At 44.7% G+C, this 20061-nt stretch overlaps 1 protein-coding gene across 1 annotated transcript in view; it reads right to left on the bottom strand.

The window, feature by feature from the left end:
* Positions 1–221: 221 nt before the first annotated feature.
* The window catches only part of Slc9a9 (solute carrier family 9 member A9), a 547508-nt gene continuing 527668 nt past the window's right edge, over positions 222–20061 (bottom strand). Inside the window, exons 15-16 of the mRNA XM_047564064.1 lie at positions 3107–3212; positions 222–1863 (exon numbers count right to left, since the gene is read on the bottom strand). Of these exons, the coding sequence (XP_047420020.1) occupies positions 1636–1863; positions 3107–3212 (334 nt within the window). The 3' untranslated portion in view covers positions 222–1635. The remainder of the gene's footprint in view (positions 1864–3106; positions 3213–20061) is intronic.

Raw genomic sequence — 20061 nt, 5'->3', positions numbered from 1 at the left:
CTATAATCGCATTGGCTCAGGAGACTGAGGCAAAAGGATTGCAAGTTCAAAGTCAGCCTCAGCAACTTAGTGAGCTCCTGAGCACTTAGTGTGAGACCCTGTCTCAAAATAAAAAATAAGAAGGGCTGGGAATGTGGCTCAGTGGTTAAGCACCCCTGGGTTCAATCCCCAGTATGGAAAATTAAAAAAAAAAAACCAAAAAACATTAAGATCACACAGTAGGAGTTTATAACAAAATTTTATTAGGATGAAGTCAAATTAGAAAACTTCATGCTGCCCCACTTGCCATATTTACCTGGGATGACAAGAATATACCTAGTTGAGAATAAAACAGCTTGCACCTCAGATTCTACTATTTGGAAAGCAAAAATAAAAAGTCCATGTGCCTAGCGGCATAGCGGACTCCCTGACACCAGCAAGGGTAATGTTTAAGGCCCACCGAACGGTCAGCAAAGCATGCGTTACTTTAAGCTTTGAGCCTGAGGAAGACGTCACTCCTCCTTCCTCAAAAGCAGACCCATCAGAGCCCAGGCACCTGAGTCGTGAGCCTGCTCTTTGGAGTCCGATGTTGACATCTATATTTCACGAGAAGCGAGCTTTGAGGTATCTTTATGGCTTCAAAGGCACAGGGCATGCAGCTGAATTAAAAGCGACTGTGTTGGTCTCCGGAATGTGGGCCATCAGCCCTGCCTTGTAAGGCGGGGCCCTGGTGCCTTGTCCTGACCCCTCAGTGTGGTCCACACTGGTCAGCTTGCTCTCTCTGCCCCTGGCTGCTCGCAGCTGTGAATTCTGGGACCAGAGGGCAGGTTGGGGCTCCTGCACAGCTTCCCGCCTGGTGGAGAGCAGCCCTATCTCCCAGCATGCAGAGGGGACCCGCGGCAGAGCCAAGGAGTGGTTCATGTGCAAGCAAGGAATGAACGCCAGTTCTTCAGGTGAAGCGTGGCATTTGGAAGAGAGATCATCCCGGGTAGGGGTCTGATCACGCTGGAAAGTGGCCCTGCATTTGGCATCACCACACCCAGCAGTAATGGGAGAAGCAGCCTGAAAAGGATGTCGACAAGAACAGTCGGTCCCCAGCGCTGTGTGGATTCTTTGAGGCCACCAACAGTGGGTGCTGAATGCACATACTCCTCGGGTCATTTAGAACAAGTGGAAGTTGAGTCCCCAAAATACAAAACTCACCACTGAATAAACAACTGGCCATTTCCTTAGGCTTAGGCACAAAGTGTTTACTCTCAGAGCTCTTTTTCTGATTTTTAAACTCTTCCCAGTGAAGGGAATAACATTTGAAATCCAAGTGCAGGTCCCAGAGAGCTGCCTGCGGAGCAGCTGCACCCCCGGGCTCAGCACACCTGCTTCACCCTGACAGCAGCGGGACTCCCGCCTCCCCGCCCCCATCCCGCCCAACCCAGTAATAAACACGGCTGCTGTCAAACAACCAAGTTCAGTTGCATAATAGACAGGGATGATACAGACTTCTCAGTTCCGGAGGCGCCAGAGGATACGCCTGACAAGGTTTTGATTCTCTCCAATTGATGCTCTTCATGCATTTTCCAGCTTCTCCCTTTTCCGTCTGGCTTGCATTCCTCAGTAAGCCTGCCTCACTTGTGATTATAGCTGGGCTCTTCATGCCAATTAATTCATCTGGGATTGACCTGGAGTCTGCTCAATCTTGAGTTCGAAGCCTCCCAGGCCAAGGTCTCCCTCATAAATGTTTTCCTGGCTCGGAGTCTGGGGTGAAGCTTTCTGGTCCAGGGCTGGTCTTGCAGAAGGGCTGCAGGAGGAGGGACTTTGCTCTTGGTAATTGATGGCTAGTTCATCCTGGTTCACTATGCATTCTGCGTCGTCCTCTTTGAGCTGTTCCTGGTTTTGGAAAGACAAAGAGAGAGACAGGTTACTTCATGATGAAGGCAGAAACCAGTCCACAGTGTAGGACCATAGAAGGCTCCTTTCCCTTTTCTGAACTGCCCTGGCTTGTCAAGGCCCGTGTCTGCCATGGGTGTGGCTCAGCATTTCCCTGAGTCAGTACTGAAAACTTGGCTATGAACACAGCCAAAGCCCAAGCAGAGAGTTGTTAGACAACCCATGCCAATTACGCACCTCCTTGGTGCTCAAGGGAGTGAAAACGGAATTGGATGGCTATTTCCTCCACTGGTACCCAGTGAAGTTGGGAGGAGTTAGGAGTTAGCACAAGCCTTACCTCAGAGTAGGGAAGGCGTCTCCTGTTGGATTCGTAATGCTCCTGCCTGTCACAAAGTTCTCAAAGCACAATTTCAGTTATGCTTTACCTTCACAGTTTCACCTCTCTACAGGTTTTTTGGGGATGAGGGTCACAAGACTAGATATCGTTGGAAATCACCAGAGTGGAATGTCAGGAGCTAACCAGATCTGCCCAATAATTATCTTCCTCATCCAGAGGTTCCCATATAATGGAAGAAGTTCTGCTTCCATTGGGTTTGGAAGGCCACACTCATTTACTCGTAGAGTGAGTGTTGGCTAGATGACCTGACCTAGCACAGAGGTTCCCACCAGGTGGAGAGTCTGTCAAAACACCCATCGCTGGGCTCGGCTCCCAGCTCAAAGTTTCTGAGAATGTGCATTTCTAGCAAGTTCCAAGTGATGCTGAGGCTGCTGGTCTGGAGATACATTGCCCAGAACATCTTGCAGATGTAGTTTTCTGTATTTATAAGGGGTGACCAGCTGGACAACCTCTAAGGGTACTTTCAACTCGAAGGCTCTGCTCTGACACTCTGATTTGCTGGTAACGATTCTAATTGCTTCTCAGCAATTTTTTTATTCCACTCCCTTGAGCTATAAAGCATGGGCCTAATAATCAAAACCTCAAAACACAGCAGTTTGCGAGGACGCATTACCTCTTTTACATTTTCCAAGTTCATTTTATGGTTAAAAATATTGGTAACAATAAAAAAATTGCATTTTTAAAAAGAAGAATAAGCCAACATCAGCAACAACTAAAAAGAGAAGAGAAATGCTTTTTTGGAGCAGTGAATTTAAAAAATGTTTCTTGCTCAAGCTGGGGAGGAACAGCTGAGCTTTCTGGGCTCATCAGTATTCACCAAGCTTGTCCATGAGAATCATTACTCACCCCGTAGGCCTGGGGACTGGTGAGCAGCCTGGAAATCGGACGGCACCATTCAGGTAAGGTGGTGGTCAGTGGAGGACCAGAGTGGGTCAAAACTGGTTTCAGATATCTGGGAGGCCTGTTAAGGAATACTGGTCAAAGGGAGTTAGGGTTTCGTTTCTCACACAGCACAAACCTCCTCATGCGACCAACGAGACAGTTATGTTCACCTTTAAATCTCCTACACCCTTATTCAGGAAGCAATTTGGCCTGCAGAAATTGCTGTTTATAATCTTTGCTCCACACACTTTTCCGGCTCTCCCAATAGCCTTTCATCATGGAGAAATGGTGAATGGTCCAAGCTGGATTGGAGTGAAGTGCAGATGTGCCCCTTGCCTCCTGACTCCATGTCCCATCTGCTTAGGGAAATCATTCTTAAGAATTACCTTAAACACTAGCACAAAAGATGGTATTTTCTTAAAACCGCACACACAGAGCTTAAACCACCAGTCATTTTCACAAAGAAGCAAGAGGTATTTCATAAAATGTTCAGTTATTTCAGAGCTGGGTGGTGAACACAGATTGTTTTCCAAGGTACTTTATTTCAACAGTCACTTTATACTTCATACATCAGTGTGTTTCTATTCAAAATTATGTAAATAAGCTGGTGCCAGGTTTATGCCATTGTCTAGCTCCTGTCTTTCTCATCTCTTCATCCCCAAGTGCTCTAACCACTTTAAAAGAAAACCCTGCTCATCCGAAGCCACTGTGCTTCCCTCTAATCTATCAATAATGAAATCCCCAGAGGCTGCCTCAGTTTGCCTCATTATTATTATTATTATTATTTTTTGCTCAAAGAAAAGTAGTGGACTTATTTCACCATTCCATCAGAAATGAGACTCTTAAGCTTTATATTATTTCCTCTACTGGAGAATATTTCACCTCATCAACTTTCCAAAAGCTGTAATAAAAAGGGAAAGGGAAAAATGGAAAGCGGTTAACATTGGCTGGCTTGTGAAGATCCGCTGTCACCCAGGTGCTCAGGATGCGAGCGTATCTTGGAGATGACTTCAGGAGATGACTCTCCAGGAGCCTGACCACAGTGGTAGGGAGCCACTTTGTCATGCCCTGAGTGTGGGGGCACAGAGGGAGGTTACAGCCCAGAGTGCACCTGGAATCTGGTTGCCTAGGGTTACCGATCTTTTGCCACCACGGCAGTAGCAAGGCAGGGGACCCCCATGGACACAGCCTGGTGGCAATGGGAGCAGAATGACCACACAGATGTGTAAGAGAGTCTGCAACTCCAGCCAAAATGGACACTTGGACTCCTGCTTTCAGCAAGGTAGCTTGAGCCCAGATAGGACCAAGGGAAAAAAAAAAAAGGAAGTTCAGAGACTGACGTTCGCTCTAACATCTTGTAAGTACACCCACAAATCTTAAAGGCCCATGATGATCTTCCATTAATTTTCATTACAGTGTTATTTCCTTCATTTTATGGATGAAGGAACTGAGGCCTAGAGGTATTATGATTTTCAATAACCCAAAAACGCCCTTTGCTAGTTTGAATCTACCCTCTTCGCTCAGAGAAGAAGATGATTTATTTATCAGGGCAGAACTGCGTGGCCAGCTGCGTTCTCTACAGAGCGGGGCTCATGAGCTCAGCCTGCTGTGATCTGCAGCCCCTCACAGACTGGGTCGTGAGGACGCACCATCTTGTTAAGGTTTATGAGTACACAGGTCAATGAGAACGTGTTTTTAGGAAGGTGAGGAAGATGAAATCTATGTACAACCGAAGTTCCAGCCAACTTTATTTCTAGATGGAAAAGTGTCAGCCAGTAAGCTACATTTTTAGAGATGTCATTTGAAAAAAAAGTAAGAGACTTGTCAAAGCTTTAGGAGTTTGAGAGAGGCCTGGGCAACTTCCACTGAGCTTCTCAGTATACTGAAAAATCAAAATGCCAAAAGCCAGAATAACGTTACATAAGCAAAATGCAAATACAGCACTGTGTAATGAACATTTTCTTCTTTTAACCCTGAAGAGATATCTCTTTAAATTAGATTTGATGCTATTAGAGCTAACACTTAAAGGCTCTGGGATTTTGTCTCAGACAACCTGGATATAAATGCCAGCTCTGCCATTTTACTGTCCACAGGACCTGTGGCCTACCTATGTTTCCTGTTCACCTTTAAATTTTTTAAAAAAAATGAATATTAACTGAAATAACATATAAAGAAGTAGTTTAAAACTTTGACATACTATTAAAATGCTCTATTTACAAAAAAAAATTTATTTTTCTGACCAATGCTTTCTAGAGAAACTGGTGTCCCTATCATCAAATAATGGTGGGGACTTGATACTGAGGGTACAGATTATAGTTCGGCACTGTAGGCATTTGGGGTAGCATTGGGGTTCACAGGTTGTTAAGTGGGTGGAAAATTTAAGCTGGCCCTACACTCAAAACAGCTATTTTGGTTAAATATTGTTTGGGGACCAGCGTGTGTGGTTGGCAAGGGAGAGGAGGGAAGAGTTTGTTGGTGTTGGACTTTCCTGGGGTGCCATTTTGGCGGTTCTGGTCTGTCAGTAGCTATGGGTGGAGGGGATGGGGCTTGGCCTTTGTGGCCATAAAGGGGATGTACAAAGGACAAGCCACAGCCACAGAGGATGCGGGGCAGGTCTACACTCTCCAGCATCTTACGTGGCCCTGCGCCTGGTGCTTGATGGATGGCTGTTAAATTTTTGACATAGGAAGATATTCAAGAGGTAGTATGTGGGATGGAAGCAGATTCTGAGAGACTTCTAGAGTAGGATTAAAAAAAAAAACAAAACAGGGCAGTGGGCAGATCATAGTCTCTGAATGAGGTTTCCCTGAGGATTAAAGACTAAGAAGGGTCAAATCCAATATGGACCACTTGGGCCTGTGTTATAGACAAAGGGAATCCCAAAAAAGTGGTAATGGCATAAAACAAGGTGCCTATAAATTACCTTTGTGTTTGATTTATTCAGGTACTCACCGATTCCGTCATCACTCCCCTGTTCTTGTTTTGATTTTATTCATCAAACTAGCCAGGGACAGACAAGGTACCCACACAAGGGAAGTATCAATTATGAGGAAGAAAACTTCCTTGTCTCCAGCCTGTGGCCTCCCTGAGAGCAGAGCTATCCACTTCCCCTGGATACAGTGCCTGGCACGGTTTAGATGCTCAAAAAGTAGTCATTGAATTAACAAAGACAGCAAGATCAGAGAGGGCTAATAAATGACTCAGTGGCACCCAGCCAATTAACTTATGACAGAGCTGGGCCTGAGACTAGAGCCTCTTCCATCACGTCCAGCTGTCGTCCCTGTCATAGAGACACCAAGTAACTGGGCTTGTCTAATGGAATAACTGATGTGGAATCAGGGAACCAGTGACTTTCCGAGTTCTTCATTGCTAAGCAATGTCTGGACAGTGGCTGTATCTCCAGGGTTACCTGAATTATTTAAAAGTCAGAAAAATCTTTTGATCTACAATAAAACCTCAACTGCAGTTTTTACAAAACGTGTTATTTTTCTCATCAGATTCTAGTATATGTTTGGGGAGGGAGATTCCCCATTGGGTATTTCTGGTATGGTTAGTTTTGTTTCTCTAATAAGCTAGAAATACAACGAGACAAAATGTTAAGCTCTTGGGGAAAAAACAATGACTTTTCTCGTCTTTAAAGGGCATAAGTCTGGAAATAGTGGTTTGGTTCAGGAGTAAGTAAAAGCTGAAACTCTAGCCAGGATTTAATGTGTGTAAAATAGGAAAGACAATCAGCCAATGAATTTGCAGCTTTGTCCTGAGCTATGAGAGGGTGCAGAGCTAAATTTAGTGCTTCACTGCATTAACATCCAAAATACCTGGTCATGCTAATTTCTCTCTACCTCTTTTGTTTGTTCTGGTTTTGGTTGTTTTAAATCAGCATGTTTTGTTCATTGTAAGTTGCCAAAACCAATGGGTACCCAGCTTGCTCAGACTTCCACTTTGTATAAAGGAGTTTTGCATGGGTTGGAGAGAAGCAAAGACCCCGAGCAAAGATCCAGCTCTATAAATGGACTAAGCCCCACTGTCCTGTGTTATGGACTAAATTCCCCCCTTGTCCCCAATCCGTGTGTTGAATGAAGCCCTAGGCAGCCCCCACAGTGTGAGCTTATTTGGAGATGGCGCCTTTGGGAGGAAATTAGATTTGAGGAGGTTGAGTTTGGGGTCCTCACGATGGGATAACACCAGAAAGCTTGTGCTCTCCATCGCACACAAAGAGGAGGCCATGCGGGGTGGGGTAGTGGGAAGAGAGCCCTCATGGAAACCCGGCCATGCCTGCACCCTCTTCTTGGAATTCCAGGCTCTGCGTCTGTGAGAGAAAATACATTGCTGCTGTCAAATCCCCTAGTCTGTGGCATTCTGCTGTGACAGCCCAAGCTGGCGCAGACAGCCCTTCTCTCGGGCCCTCTTTAAAAGTCTGCTTTGAGAGCGCTGTGAGTAAGTTCCGGCTCGTCTTTCCCTCCACTTGCCTCATGGTGAAGATCATCTAGGATGACCATCTTTGATCTCATCACGTAGGAAGTTCACATCAAAGGTCTGTCCTGGAGATTCTGATTCAGGAGGTCTAGAATGTGGCCTGGGACTCCTCTTCTCAAGCACCCAGGTGACCCGTGATCAGTCTGGAGCGTAGTGATCTCTCTTGGGAGTACTGCCTCCACATGAGACTCCAACTTCCAATGGAAAAACATAAGAACACGGTTCTTTGTGTCCATAAAGTCATGATTTTTAGGGTGGGGAAGGGTATATGAAAAACTCATTTGTCTCTGAATACAGGCCTAGATAATGGCCTTTGCCAACTGTTCCATTTGCTTGAGGAATGGGATAGATACTTGGCTGGAGAAGATGAATCCCTGGTGTTCCACCTGGGAGTGGATTAATGGTGCATCACAGCTCAGCTTGGGGAGGAAAACTGTACCTGTTGGGAGCACTGCATGTGTCTGTAGGTATAGGTAAGTGATTTTCATGTGAGGAAAAATGCTTTTCAACGCATAGATGCGCAAAGAAGGAAAGCGCATTATTTCCGCATGGGATTTTCAGGAATACTCTCCAGTTTGCATTCTCATTTATAAAGCATTTCCATAAGCCTTGTTTTCATCTCACACCCACTTACTAAGGTTCCATTTTACAGATGAATACGTGTGTAATAGAGGGCTATTCTGGTCTCTTATAACCCATTCTTTCTTCCATTTCTGGGGTGCTTTTCAGCTGCCGGTGCCAGCTTGCTACCAGAGATGGTCAGGGATCAATGCCAGGTGGGTGGGAAGGGTAAGTACATCCTGGGGTGGGCACCAATCTGGCTCTTCAAGCCTGAATTTCTCCTGCAGAGTAATTAAGTCCCACTTTCCCTTGACTTGCTGACTCCCCTCCCCACCATATTGTTAATTACAGAGCACCAGGAGCAGAGCTAGCAGAGGATACCCCCGAACTGTACATACCCATTGCTCTTTTTCCAACATATAGCTCACACTCCTTCTGTTTGGTTCCCAGGAAATGTGGCCTCACAAACCATGTTCCTCCTCTTCCCTTTGGAAGTGTCTGATTCTGTAACTGATGTTCACTGTCCTGCCTTGTTGGTTAAGCATGTGACCAGCCATTCTGTGGAGCTGGTGTTGGGGTTCAGGTGGGAGGAAGGCTTTAAGTATCCACCCAGAGGTCTTCTTCTAGAAGCTCTTTCCCCTCTGTTCTGGCTGGCTCCAGGGAGGAATTCCTGCTCTGCACCCAGTGCTTGCAGGGAACATGGCTAGCTGCGGGAGCGTCCTATCCGATTTTCTCTCTTCCTGTGACCCAAGCCACCATTTTACTGGCGTGTAAAGCTATGTCTCTTTCCTCACTGGAGACTGAAAATAGAGAGATTCTAATTGTCTTTAAAATAATTTTATTAGGGGGACATACTTTCATAAAGAGACATTTATTTATCCAATTGGTAGAGTCCGGGATAGAGTTGATGTAGGAAAGGCGATGCCTGATTCATTCTGTGGATTCGTCAGTTGTCAAGATCCTGATTTATTCCCCTTCACTTTCTGAAGATGACTAATTCTTTGTTTGAATATCACTTTAAAGTAATGGATTTCAGTATATTTGATTGCAGTCATCACTGTTGATGCTCAGATTGACTCATCTTGGGTCAGTGAGAATATTTTCAAATTGGCTCCCGAGTCCTCCTGAATGACACCAGTGTCTTTGATGACTTCCTCATCATCTGTTATCAGTTGTTCTAGGCTCATCTTGTACATATCCTGTCTCAGAACTTGAACCAAACATTTCTCCAGATTTTTCTAGTTTTAGTGAAAAATGATCTTTCAAAACCACAATCTGGACAAGGATTTCTGCACACACTGGAATGCTGGTCAACGTTGAATGATGCACTCCGCTGGAAAGAGGCTGGATTCGTAGCATTTTCCAATTTCCCTGGTGTAAATACTGCATCATAGCTGATGTTAGGCTACTAACAGGAAGTCACCAAACATGAAAAGGTTATGTACAATCTGTTCTCCTCAGTTAATTGTTATTTATCTCTGACTATGTATCTCAGAGGCACAAAGGAAAATAGAATTAGGATATTCCATAATTACCAACTTGTTTTCTCCTATATTGTACACAGAGCAGCCTCACAGTAGCAATGATATGGCCATGATAATAATTACTTAAAATAGTAAAACAATTTTGCGTATCCTAAAACATTATTTGCATTAAAACTTTTTTTTGCATTCTAAATTTCCATTTGCATGAAACCTATAAGGTAGCTATAAATAGTTGTGCTTTATCTATCTTGTCTGAACACATAGTCATTACATATTCTACTCTCCCTCATTTAGTCTGGCTCTGTAAGTTACCATGTATTGAATGCTCACCTCCAGGCCTTATCTCACTGTCTGTCTAGTCATTTGATTGTCTGAAATTTGTTATTTAGTTAGTTCCTTAAGGAGGGGCTCTTGGGATTTATATTCTCTGAGTTCTCGTCTACTGATAAGTTTGTGCTCGTTACATTTTAAAAGTTGGTTTTGCTGGAAATAAAACCATCGGCTATATACTCTTGGAGTACCTTGAATATATTATTCTATTTCAGTTGCCATAAAGAGTTTCTTTTTTTTTTTTTTTTTTTAAATATGGAACTTTCATGGTTCTTTTTTTTTTATTGTAAACAAATGGGATACATGTTGTTTCTCTGTTTGTACATGGCGTAAAGGCATACCATTTGTGTAATCATAAATTTACATAGGGTAATGTGCCATAAAGAGTTTCCGAAAATTATAATGAAAATATAATTTTCCTCTATAAATAACATGCTTTTTTCCTAGACGTCCAAAGGATTTTTTCTTGACTTTATTAGTGTTACTAAAATTGTCCAGCATAGTCGGCACAGGTATGTGGTGTGCTCTTTCAACATGTAGCTCTACATGTGTTTTTATTTCAGAAAAGTTCTCTCGAACTAGAACTTGTCATTTCCTTGTCTTGCTCTCTTTCTTCAGGGACTTGTATTTACTGAGTGTTCAATTTTCTTTACCTACCTTCAATGGTTGTCATTTTCTTCCAAATGTTTCATTTTTTTTCTTCATTACTTTTTGATTAAAAAGTTTTTCATCTGCTATTTATCTTAAGTAGTATCAATTGGGTTTACTTGCTTTTGCATGACTTTTAATTTAGTTTTAATTTCTGAAAAGACTTTTTTTCCTTTTATTTTAAATTATTTCCAGAATTTGCATTTTTCTAATTCTGATTGAGATTATTGTTTCATTCTCGTATCATTTTCATAATGTCTTTTAATGTATTTCATGATCCATTCTGTGGCTGTATTTCTGGCATACTTTCCTTGTCTGTGGGGATGTTATTCTGCTCCTTATCCACTGTGCACACCCTCCACCCCAAAATTAACTGCTCCTATTCTTGGGCCCCTATTCTTTTCCATTGTTCATTTTTATGTGAAATTCATTCTTGAACTTATGGGACGATACAGGATTTAGGAAAACTTTTCCAAATTCAGGGTCTCCTTTTCTGTGATTTTTGTACAGAACAATGGTGGCCACTTTCTGGACTTCTTGCCCTGTTTGCCTGCTGGCTGCGCTGGGCCTTGTCTTTTCTTTGCCACCACTGTCTCTACCTTGCTCGAATTTGATTCCATTCCATGTACTTTCTCCTCGGTGAGGGTCCTGCCCTGGTGGCTCTGCCCTGAGTAGATGACTCTGGTCCTCTACTCTGGTCCTTAAGTTACTCCTATAGGAGGTGGTGATACCACCCACTCCTTGCCGGACTCCAGTGTTAGGGACATTTTCCAAAAAACACCTGCCACACTTTCCAGGCAATGCCATTGGCTCTTAGGGGCTCTGCTCTTCTGGGGGTGGGTGGGAGGCAGATCCTGCCCAGCTGCTTCCTCTTTCCTGAACAGAGGCTTGTGCTACTGATGCTAGAGGTCTCCGCCCACTCATAACTTAGGGTTGGTGGAAAAACTTGCCCCTAGTGTAAATGGTGTAACATATTTGCTGTAAATATGTTCAGGGGTTTTCAGTTTAATCATTTAAACGTTCTACCTGTTATTATGTAGAGGTCTGGAGAGACTGAAAGACTATGATGTCGATGTCATGCATGGCCGTCTTCCCAGAATCCTCCACAGACTGTATTTGATCTATCCTGGGTGAGTGGTGAATTCAGGCTATGAGTGAAAAGAAGCATGGCCTATTTTTATATGTGCCTCTACGAGCTGCCTAAGCCGAGCCCTGTCCCTGATCAAACAATGTATCTTAGAATGATCACAATGAGCACAGAAGTCACAGCCAGGGGAGCCAGGTGAGTCAGACGACGCCTGGAGCCATAGTTCTTGACCTTCCCTGGCAGTGGACGGGCCTCTGTGAAGAAATACCAGCATGTTTCATCATCTGCATTTGATTTCACATGACATTTCAGAGCGTTCCCAGATGCATTGAAACCCATCTCTCCTCCCATCAAGGCTTGAGTTAGGAAACTGGTCAGGAGTGATTATATATTAAGAAGGAGGGCAGATGAAGGGCTGATAAAGAGCTATGCTTCTTATCCTATTTGTTCTGGGAGTTGGTTTAAGCAGGGATATCTGGGGGATCTCCCTATCACATACTGAATAATTCTGCGTGGCTCCTCAGACCCAGACATTCCAGGGACAGCGGAAGGACAGGTTAAAGGAAAGAGGTCAGTCCTAGGGCACCAAAGCAACCAGCATAAGTAGGACAAATGGACCCAAGATAAACAGAGGGACATGATGGAATCTCAAGGTTGCCGGAAACCCGAGAGTCCATCTGATCTTAGGTCTTCATATGAAGAAAGACTAAACCCAGGGCTTGTCCGAGCTGCTCACCTGACTGTCTGCATCAGAACTGAGCTGGCTCACATGTGGACTCCTGGGCCCCGGAGCCTGCTCTCTGGCAGGCTGGGAATCTGCTCTTCAGCAGCCCCCTGAATCCCACTGCAGCACAGCAACGCCTGGTCTTCTGAAGGTCTTCTGGGGTCCTGCCTGCTTGGGTTGCAGAGCGCAGTGATAATAACACACGATATTACTTTCACTACGATTGCTTCTCTTCCTGCTTTGGGTCTTTAAAATTTTCCCTTTGGAGACACAGTAGGATCAATAGACTCCCAGGGATCTTTGCTGCCACCCAGATGCAGATGAAATCCATTTGTGCCATACGGTCTGTAACATTTGGCTCACGTTGCTTGGAAAGAAAACAGTTCTGGAGGAAAGTGCTGCTCACACTGAGTGAGTCTGGGCTTTTGTGGATCTTACGGTTGAAGGAGGTGCTACCCAAACCCAGACTCCTTTGTTAGCTCCAGGGGTTTTGAGGACAGGCCTTCAGAGCCTGACAGTGTGCTGGAGAATCAGACCCTGAGGAGTAATCTTCTCCCATCCTCCAACTCTCCACTCCAATGGAGGAAATTCCCATTTGCTTTCTGTGCCCATCACTGATGGAACATGGCCTTGGGAGAGGTGGAGTCTCAGCCAGTGGCCCCAGAATCCACATTTAAGACAGAGGTGGTCAGCAAGTCCTCTGAGGCTCATGTGGCAGCCCCGGGGGCAGGTCCTTCCCCTCAATTTCCAGAATGGAGTGTCATTCCTGAGAGAGGATGGGTCCTCTCCCTGAGCAGGGACAGGGATCCCCTGGGGATACATAATGATATGGTCCTCTTTCTCTGGGACGATGGGAATATTCACTTCTTCCCCTATGACTGCAGTGTAGGCTTCATGGGTCAGAATTTCACAGCATGAAGCTGAAAAGACTTCCATCAGCACTTTCAGAAGGAGGGAACAGAAGGAGGGAGCAGACACCAAATCCCATAACCAGGACCTGGCTGCTGTGACTGCATCTCGATTTGAGCAAGAGTCTCCAAATCCTTTGGTCTCAATTTTCTCATTACTAAGGAGACACATGGTGCTCTGAGATCTGGCTGGGACATTACTTAGAGATTGTAATTAACCTGTCTGCTCATTTCCTGGGCTGCATAACCAAGGGCCATACCCTGGGTGGATTGAAACAACAGAATTTACCACCCCTCAGTTCTAAAGGCTGACAGTCCAAGATCAAGTTGTTGAAAGTGTAGATTCTTCCCGAGGACTCCGAGGACAAATATGTTCCATGTCCTTCTTCTACCTTTTGGCAATGGTCAGAGATCCCAGGTGTCCCTTGACTTGTGGGCACATCACTCCAACCTTTACTTCTGTCCATATTGTGTACTCCCTGTTTTTCCATGTCCACCTCACTATCTTCTTATAAGCAAATCAGTGACCCTGGACTAGGGACATACCTCTTCCAGAATGACCTCATCCCATCTTAATTCCATCTGCAAACCAACTTATTTCTAAGTAAGTTTACCCTTCAAGGTCACAGCGCATTAGGACTTGAATGTCTCTTTCTTGGTGGAAACGGTTTAGCCTATAACACTTCGCTGCTTCTGAATAAGCCCAAGAATTCTGTTTATTTATTTATATATATTTTTGTTAAAAAGACAGTATAGGCTCGTTTGCCTTATTTATTTATTCATTTTTGCAGTGCTGGGAACTGAAGCCAGGGCCTTGCACATGCTAGGCAAGTGGTCTACCACTGAGCTAACCCCTGGCCCCCAGACTGGATTTGAATCACAGCTCCGCTACTTATTACCTGAGTGCTCAGATTTCCTGAGCTCTTTGAACCTTGTAAAATGGAAATGACTTACAGCGTTGACCTCACAAAGGAGAGGACTGAACGAGATAAAAATAGATCCAAGTTTTAGCACCGTTCTGGGCACAGGCTAAGCTCTCAGTAGATGTCAGCTAACATTGTTTTTTCACTGTGTCCCCTGAGAAGTTCTAAGTCTAAGAAATATATTTCAGACATCCCCGAGTCAATTTGCGGGCCTCACACCTACCACAGGCCCGCAGAGCTCACCACATTTTGGGTTGACCGTTGGAGCCCTGAGAAGGTCATTGCGAAGCTTCTCTCCCACCGCTGCCTTCTCTCCTTCTCTTCCACATGGATGTCCCCAGGGAGACACGGTCATTCTGTGACTGATGTCACAGTTTCACAGCAAGATTTCAAGCCCACACTCACATGACGAGGGTCCCCACTTGTGTGGGGAGTGACCACATCTGTCCTGAGGTGAGGCGCTTGCTTAGGAAGCCGGGCAGTGGCTTTTTCAATGTCACCTTGGAGCAGCCCTTTCTGATCATCACCTTTGTTTCTCTGGGCCCTGGTTGTCCTTGAAGTCACCTTCTAACTTTCCCACAGTCTACGGATACAGTCTCTTCCTGGCCATTTAGCAAATTCCTTAGTAGGATGTCTGCCTGCAGCCCTTTTGAGGAAGACAAAGCTCTCTCTCCCTCTCTCTGTCTCTCCCTCTCTCTCTCTCTCTCTCTCTCTTTCTGTTACACACACACACACACACACACACACACACACACTCAGGCAATGTGAACTGCAACCCACTGAGTTTGTTACAGGTGACATTGGGTTATTTTTGAGCTGAGGAATGAAGACCATTCAAGAGATATTAGAAACTCTATTTTCTTTGAGCAGACACAAAGGAGAGCTCTTTGCTGGTACAGGGTCACATGTCATAAATAATGTCCTTCTCTCCAGGCACATTTTTTTTTCCCTCTTGGATGCAGTCACTTTCAGACTTTTTTTTTCACCTCCAACCCCTACCTAGAAATACATTTTACAATTGCTACTCAGCACACGCTCTAACACCTGCTCAACCATCTACAAATAAAACTAAAATCACTCTTCAGGCTACAAGTACACATTTATATGAAACAAATGAGTTTCATGTGGTGCACCTGGAACTGTTCTCCCATTATTCTATTCTATTCTATTCTATTCTATTCTATTCTATTCTATTCTATTCTATTCTATTCCATCCCCTATTCCATTCTCCTCATATGGACCCTGCTACCTGGTCCTCACCAGTGTCCAGCTCTCCTCTTTCAGGTACCTGAAGTAGGTGTCTTGTCTCCCTTGAGGGGTGATATGACTAGTTCTGGCTGTTGTGGTTTGGATATGAGGTGTCCCCAGGAAAAAGATGATGATGGGCAGTGGAGCAATATTCAAAGATGAACAATTAGGTTAGGAGAGGTGCAGCCTAATCCATTTGATGGATTAATAATTTGAAAGGACTGGGTGGTAACTGTTGGTGGGTGGGATGTGGCTAGAGGAAGTCAGAGCTGTGGCTTTGGAGTTTATATTTTGTCCCTGGCACCTAGTTTCTCTCTCTGTGCTTCAGGGTTGACGTGAAGTGAGCCACTCTCCTTGCCACTGCCCTTCCACCATGACGATCTGCCTCACTTCAGGCCCAGAGCAATGGAGTTGGCCATTTATGCACTGAACCTTTGAAACCATGAACCCCAGATGAATTCTTCCTCCTCTAAATTGTCCTTGTCAGGTGTTTTGGTTTCAGTGACCAAAAAGATGACTACCACTGGCCAGTGTCTGTAGTCATGAGTGTTACCATCACTACTACATGGGAACGTGGAAGGGCAGCCAGTGGTCCCCTGGTCAACTGCTTCTCTACAGCAACCTAAAGAGGCCTCAGGTTGAGACAGAGGAGCCACAGGTCAGTGCCCAGGTCCCTGAGTTACCACATGGAGGACAGTTTCCCTGGAGAGCTGCCCATCTCCTTAGCAACCTTTAAGTCAGAGAGAAACGAAATGTTGCTTGATGAGCCACTGAGATTTTAGAAATGCTTATTACTGCAGTGTAGTCTACACAAGCAGAGAATCCCTTATCTGACGTGCTTGGGACCGGAGTGCTTTGATTTCAGCATTTTTCAGATTTTGGAATATTTATATAAACACTGTATATATAATGTGTACATATATCCATAATGAGATATCTTGGAGATGGAACCCCAGTCTGAACACGAAGCTGGTGCGTGCTTCATGCATAACTTAGCACATGGGATGAAGGTAATCTGAAGTGACGTTTTTAGTATGTCTGTGTTTTGACTGTGACTCCTACCGCACCTTGAGCCACAGTTGCTTCTCTTTAGCTTTTTCAACTTGGGGCTCCACATAAAATTCCATCCAAATAAAAGTTTCCCATGGATAATAATGACCATAATGCATATGCCAGGGTCAGAGAATCCACGCACGTGGAAAGCAGGTTGATTGATCAAAGCTGATGTGGAAGGCCTGTTCCTGTGTCCACCAAATCCTTTACCAACCTGTGTGACTTATCTTTGCCTTATCTTTGTTTTGAATGATCTTCCTCCCTTTGTATTTCTGGGAAGGCCCATTTGTTCTTCGAAGGCTGTGGGGTAGATTGTTACTTGCCTACCCAATATGCACAGATGCACTAATCTATTGAGGTGTTCTATTTCTTCAGCAGACGGGGTAGCCAGTGAAATGGAAGAAATTGCTAGATGAAATTTCTAGCTACTTAAAGACAGCATTGATTTTTCCCTTCCTGCCTAGAACTTGAATAAACTGTCTGGAGCTCCAGCAACCATTTTGAGTTCAAGAGGTTAAACTTGACAATCGAAGCCATATACTAGGGTTGGCAGAGAGGAAAGACAGGAGGACTGTGGGAGTACTGATAGTATCATGGTGCACCATTACCAGCCACAGGTTATCTAATGCCAGGCTCCTTTTACTGGGGTGAAATATCTCTATTTTGATTAATTTTAATTAATTAGCAATGATTAATTCATTGCTATTTATAATTTTTGCATCATACAACCAGTTATAACCCCAATAGATCCTTATTTGCCACTATTCCTGGACCCCAACTACAGAATTTCTGCACTGGGGGGCTCCCATAGGCCTTCACTCAGACATTTCTAACTATACTTATTATAATCTACCAGAGTCATGTGATCTGATCATCTGACAGTCCGTGTCCTGTTAGGCTGTGACCTCCTTGAGGGAGGGATGTTGTCTCATTCCTCCTTGTGTCCAGAAGTAACACCCAGTAGCTGGAACTGACTCCTCTCAACTGATGGTTGCTGAATTGCCCTGAGACTGAAAAGGGACTTGGGGTTTTCTGTTAACATGCAAATTCTTTGGGAAGAGTATGACCTGAAACCTGCACCTTATTTTGAATTTAGTGGGCAAGTCACCAGGTCATGGGAAATGATCCTGGAGAAGGCCTTAGGGGTGAGCGGGGAGTGGGCCTGCGACTAGAGGAAAAGGAGGGAGAACAGCAGCTGTGGATAGCAGCCCCATCTGGAGTGCCCCGGGCAGTTCTTGTTTGTCTTTACATTTTCTTGTATATAAAACCTGGCTGTCCCTGGGAAGTCCTGGCGGAGGCTGCCTGCATTTGCAAGGCCTTAGGTTGCTCTGCCTGCCCCAAAGGCAAAGCTCTTCTCCTGAGACTGGGTATCACAGATAACTGGCTCCTCAGGTACACTTGTGCGTCTGTCCTGTAAGCCCCAACCCTGTCCCCTTGGTCATCCCAAACCACTTTGCAAAGCGCCTTCACTCTTGAGTTGCAAGATTAAGTGAATGTGCGTTTGGATAAGATGCTTTTAGGCTCAAGATCAAAGTCTTCACTGCTCGGGGTCTAGACCCCTTTCAGAGTGAGTGCAAAGCTTGCTTTCCCCTCTGAGTGAATTGTGGGTACAGAAAGAGAGGAAGTCCGGCCTACATTCACCCCACCAACATCTTCTTGCGAGTCTAGCTCAGATGGCTGCTTGGAAACTGGTGTGCTGAGAAAATGGGAAGATGCACTTTCTATTAAAACCACTCAAAAAATTTATTGGCACGAACAAATATGATCCTTTGGCTAAATAAAACCAGGACTCATGATATGATTATCCTCTCCTTGTAAAAATAATAAAAAATGTTTTGGTAGGTTTGCTGTGGGTGTTTGTGTGCTCACTTTAATAAACAATTCCAGGTCCTTCTTCTTTTTTCTTTCTTTTCTTTTCTTTTTTTTTTTTTTTTCAGTAAGGTGCAGATCTGGACTTAAGCCAAGCCAGTGGCAGGAGCTGTCCCGCTTGCCTTGCCACAGAAAAGGAAGAGAAAGCACAGAGTCCTTATGCAATTCCACTCTCCTAAATCAAACCTTCCATTTGCCACGATTATTTACCACTGCTTTGTAATTGTGAGCAGACAGCTGAGTGGAGCTGGAAGTCTATTCATTCTTTAAAGTGACATAAAGTGGCACTTGGAGTCCCAAACGATAATTGTTCTTTTCTCCTTGTTAATATCCAACTGCTGCTAGGAGTTCTGGGAACGAAGATTCATTTGATGCCAGTTCCAGAAATTTCAATGGGGTTCAGTATTCAGCCCTGTTTTGAAACCCCGTTTGAAACCACTCTCAGGAACTGGAAAGGCTGAATGGACTGTGCCCTTCAGGTAGAATCCCTCTCTAAATGAAGAATTTCCCTCGATAAATCGCTCTGCTACTCAGTAGTGGTCATGGGTGGGAAATAACTGGTTTCTCAGAGATATGATTATATTGTGGATATTTCCAGTTCATCCTGAGTCTTAGGGAACTGGAATTTGGTAAGGAAAGCTGGATCCTATGAGGGCTCTACCTCCACTTGATAGGACCTTGGTGTCTGGACACTGTGCTATCCACTTAAACACTTCTTCAAAAACCAGAAGCTCATGGGGGCCACTCTGCAATGGCGGGAGGGCCCTTCCTTTCAGCCAGGTTCCCAGCATCAATCCCCAGACCCTCCCTGAGGGATCACTCTGGGATCATACGCCAAACCCAGCAAAGCATCCTGCTGACAAGCTGAGTGATCCTGAGAGCCGGTTGCTCTGGATCTACATGAGGGTTCAAATACCTTTGAGATCCCTCTTGATTGGTTCAAACTGGGCCTGGGGAGTGTAAATATGTGCTGAGATTAATGGTCCTTTCCATACTGTGGATGAGCCCCTGCTGTTTCTGTCCCCCGATTCTATGCAACACCGTTCAGTTTCCGATTTAAATTAGAATCAAAGACAGCCAGCTCATGCCTTTCTGCACTTTTGACTCAGAATTGCAACATTAATGGTGTCTAGCATTTATTAAACATGAAGTATATTGGAAAATTTGTGCTAAGCATTTTACATGAAAAATCTCTTTTAATCGTAGGATGTAGTTTTATCATTATTCTCGTTTTATGGGTGAGGAAACAGAGGAGGCAGAGGCTGGCCCAGGGCTACATGATAGGGAGTGACAAGGCGGGCGTCGTTCAGGCTGCTGTGCTGCAGGCTGCCCGCTTCTGGGCTCTGTGCAACATGACCACTTTCTTAGCCTTGGAAAGAGTCATCAGCGGGGCCTCTTGGAAAAGGCCTCCACTTTTCTGCGTTCTCTGAGGCTGCTGTGGCATCATTCATACCTGAAAGTATCAACCCAACAGGTGAAAGTCACCTGGGAACTTTGTGGCATGCCTCCTGGGGCTTGGGCTAGGAGCCGAGCCGGCCACAATTTGGCGTGATAACATTTTCCAAGGGGAAGTTTACTGGAGACTTCTGTCTTTGCAAAGATGGAAGC

Source organism: Sciurus carolinensis, chromosome 9 (genome assembly GCF_902686445.1).
Source record: "Sciurus carolinensis chromosome 9, mSciCar1.2, whole genome shotgun sequence".
NCBI lineage: Eukaryota > Metazoa > Chordata > Mammalia > Rodentia > Sciuridae > Sciurus > Sciurus carolinensis.
The sequence above is the reverse complement of the archived record's forward strand: the minus strand, read 5'-3'. Positions and strand labels throughout refer to the sequence as shown.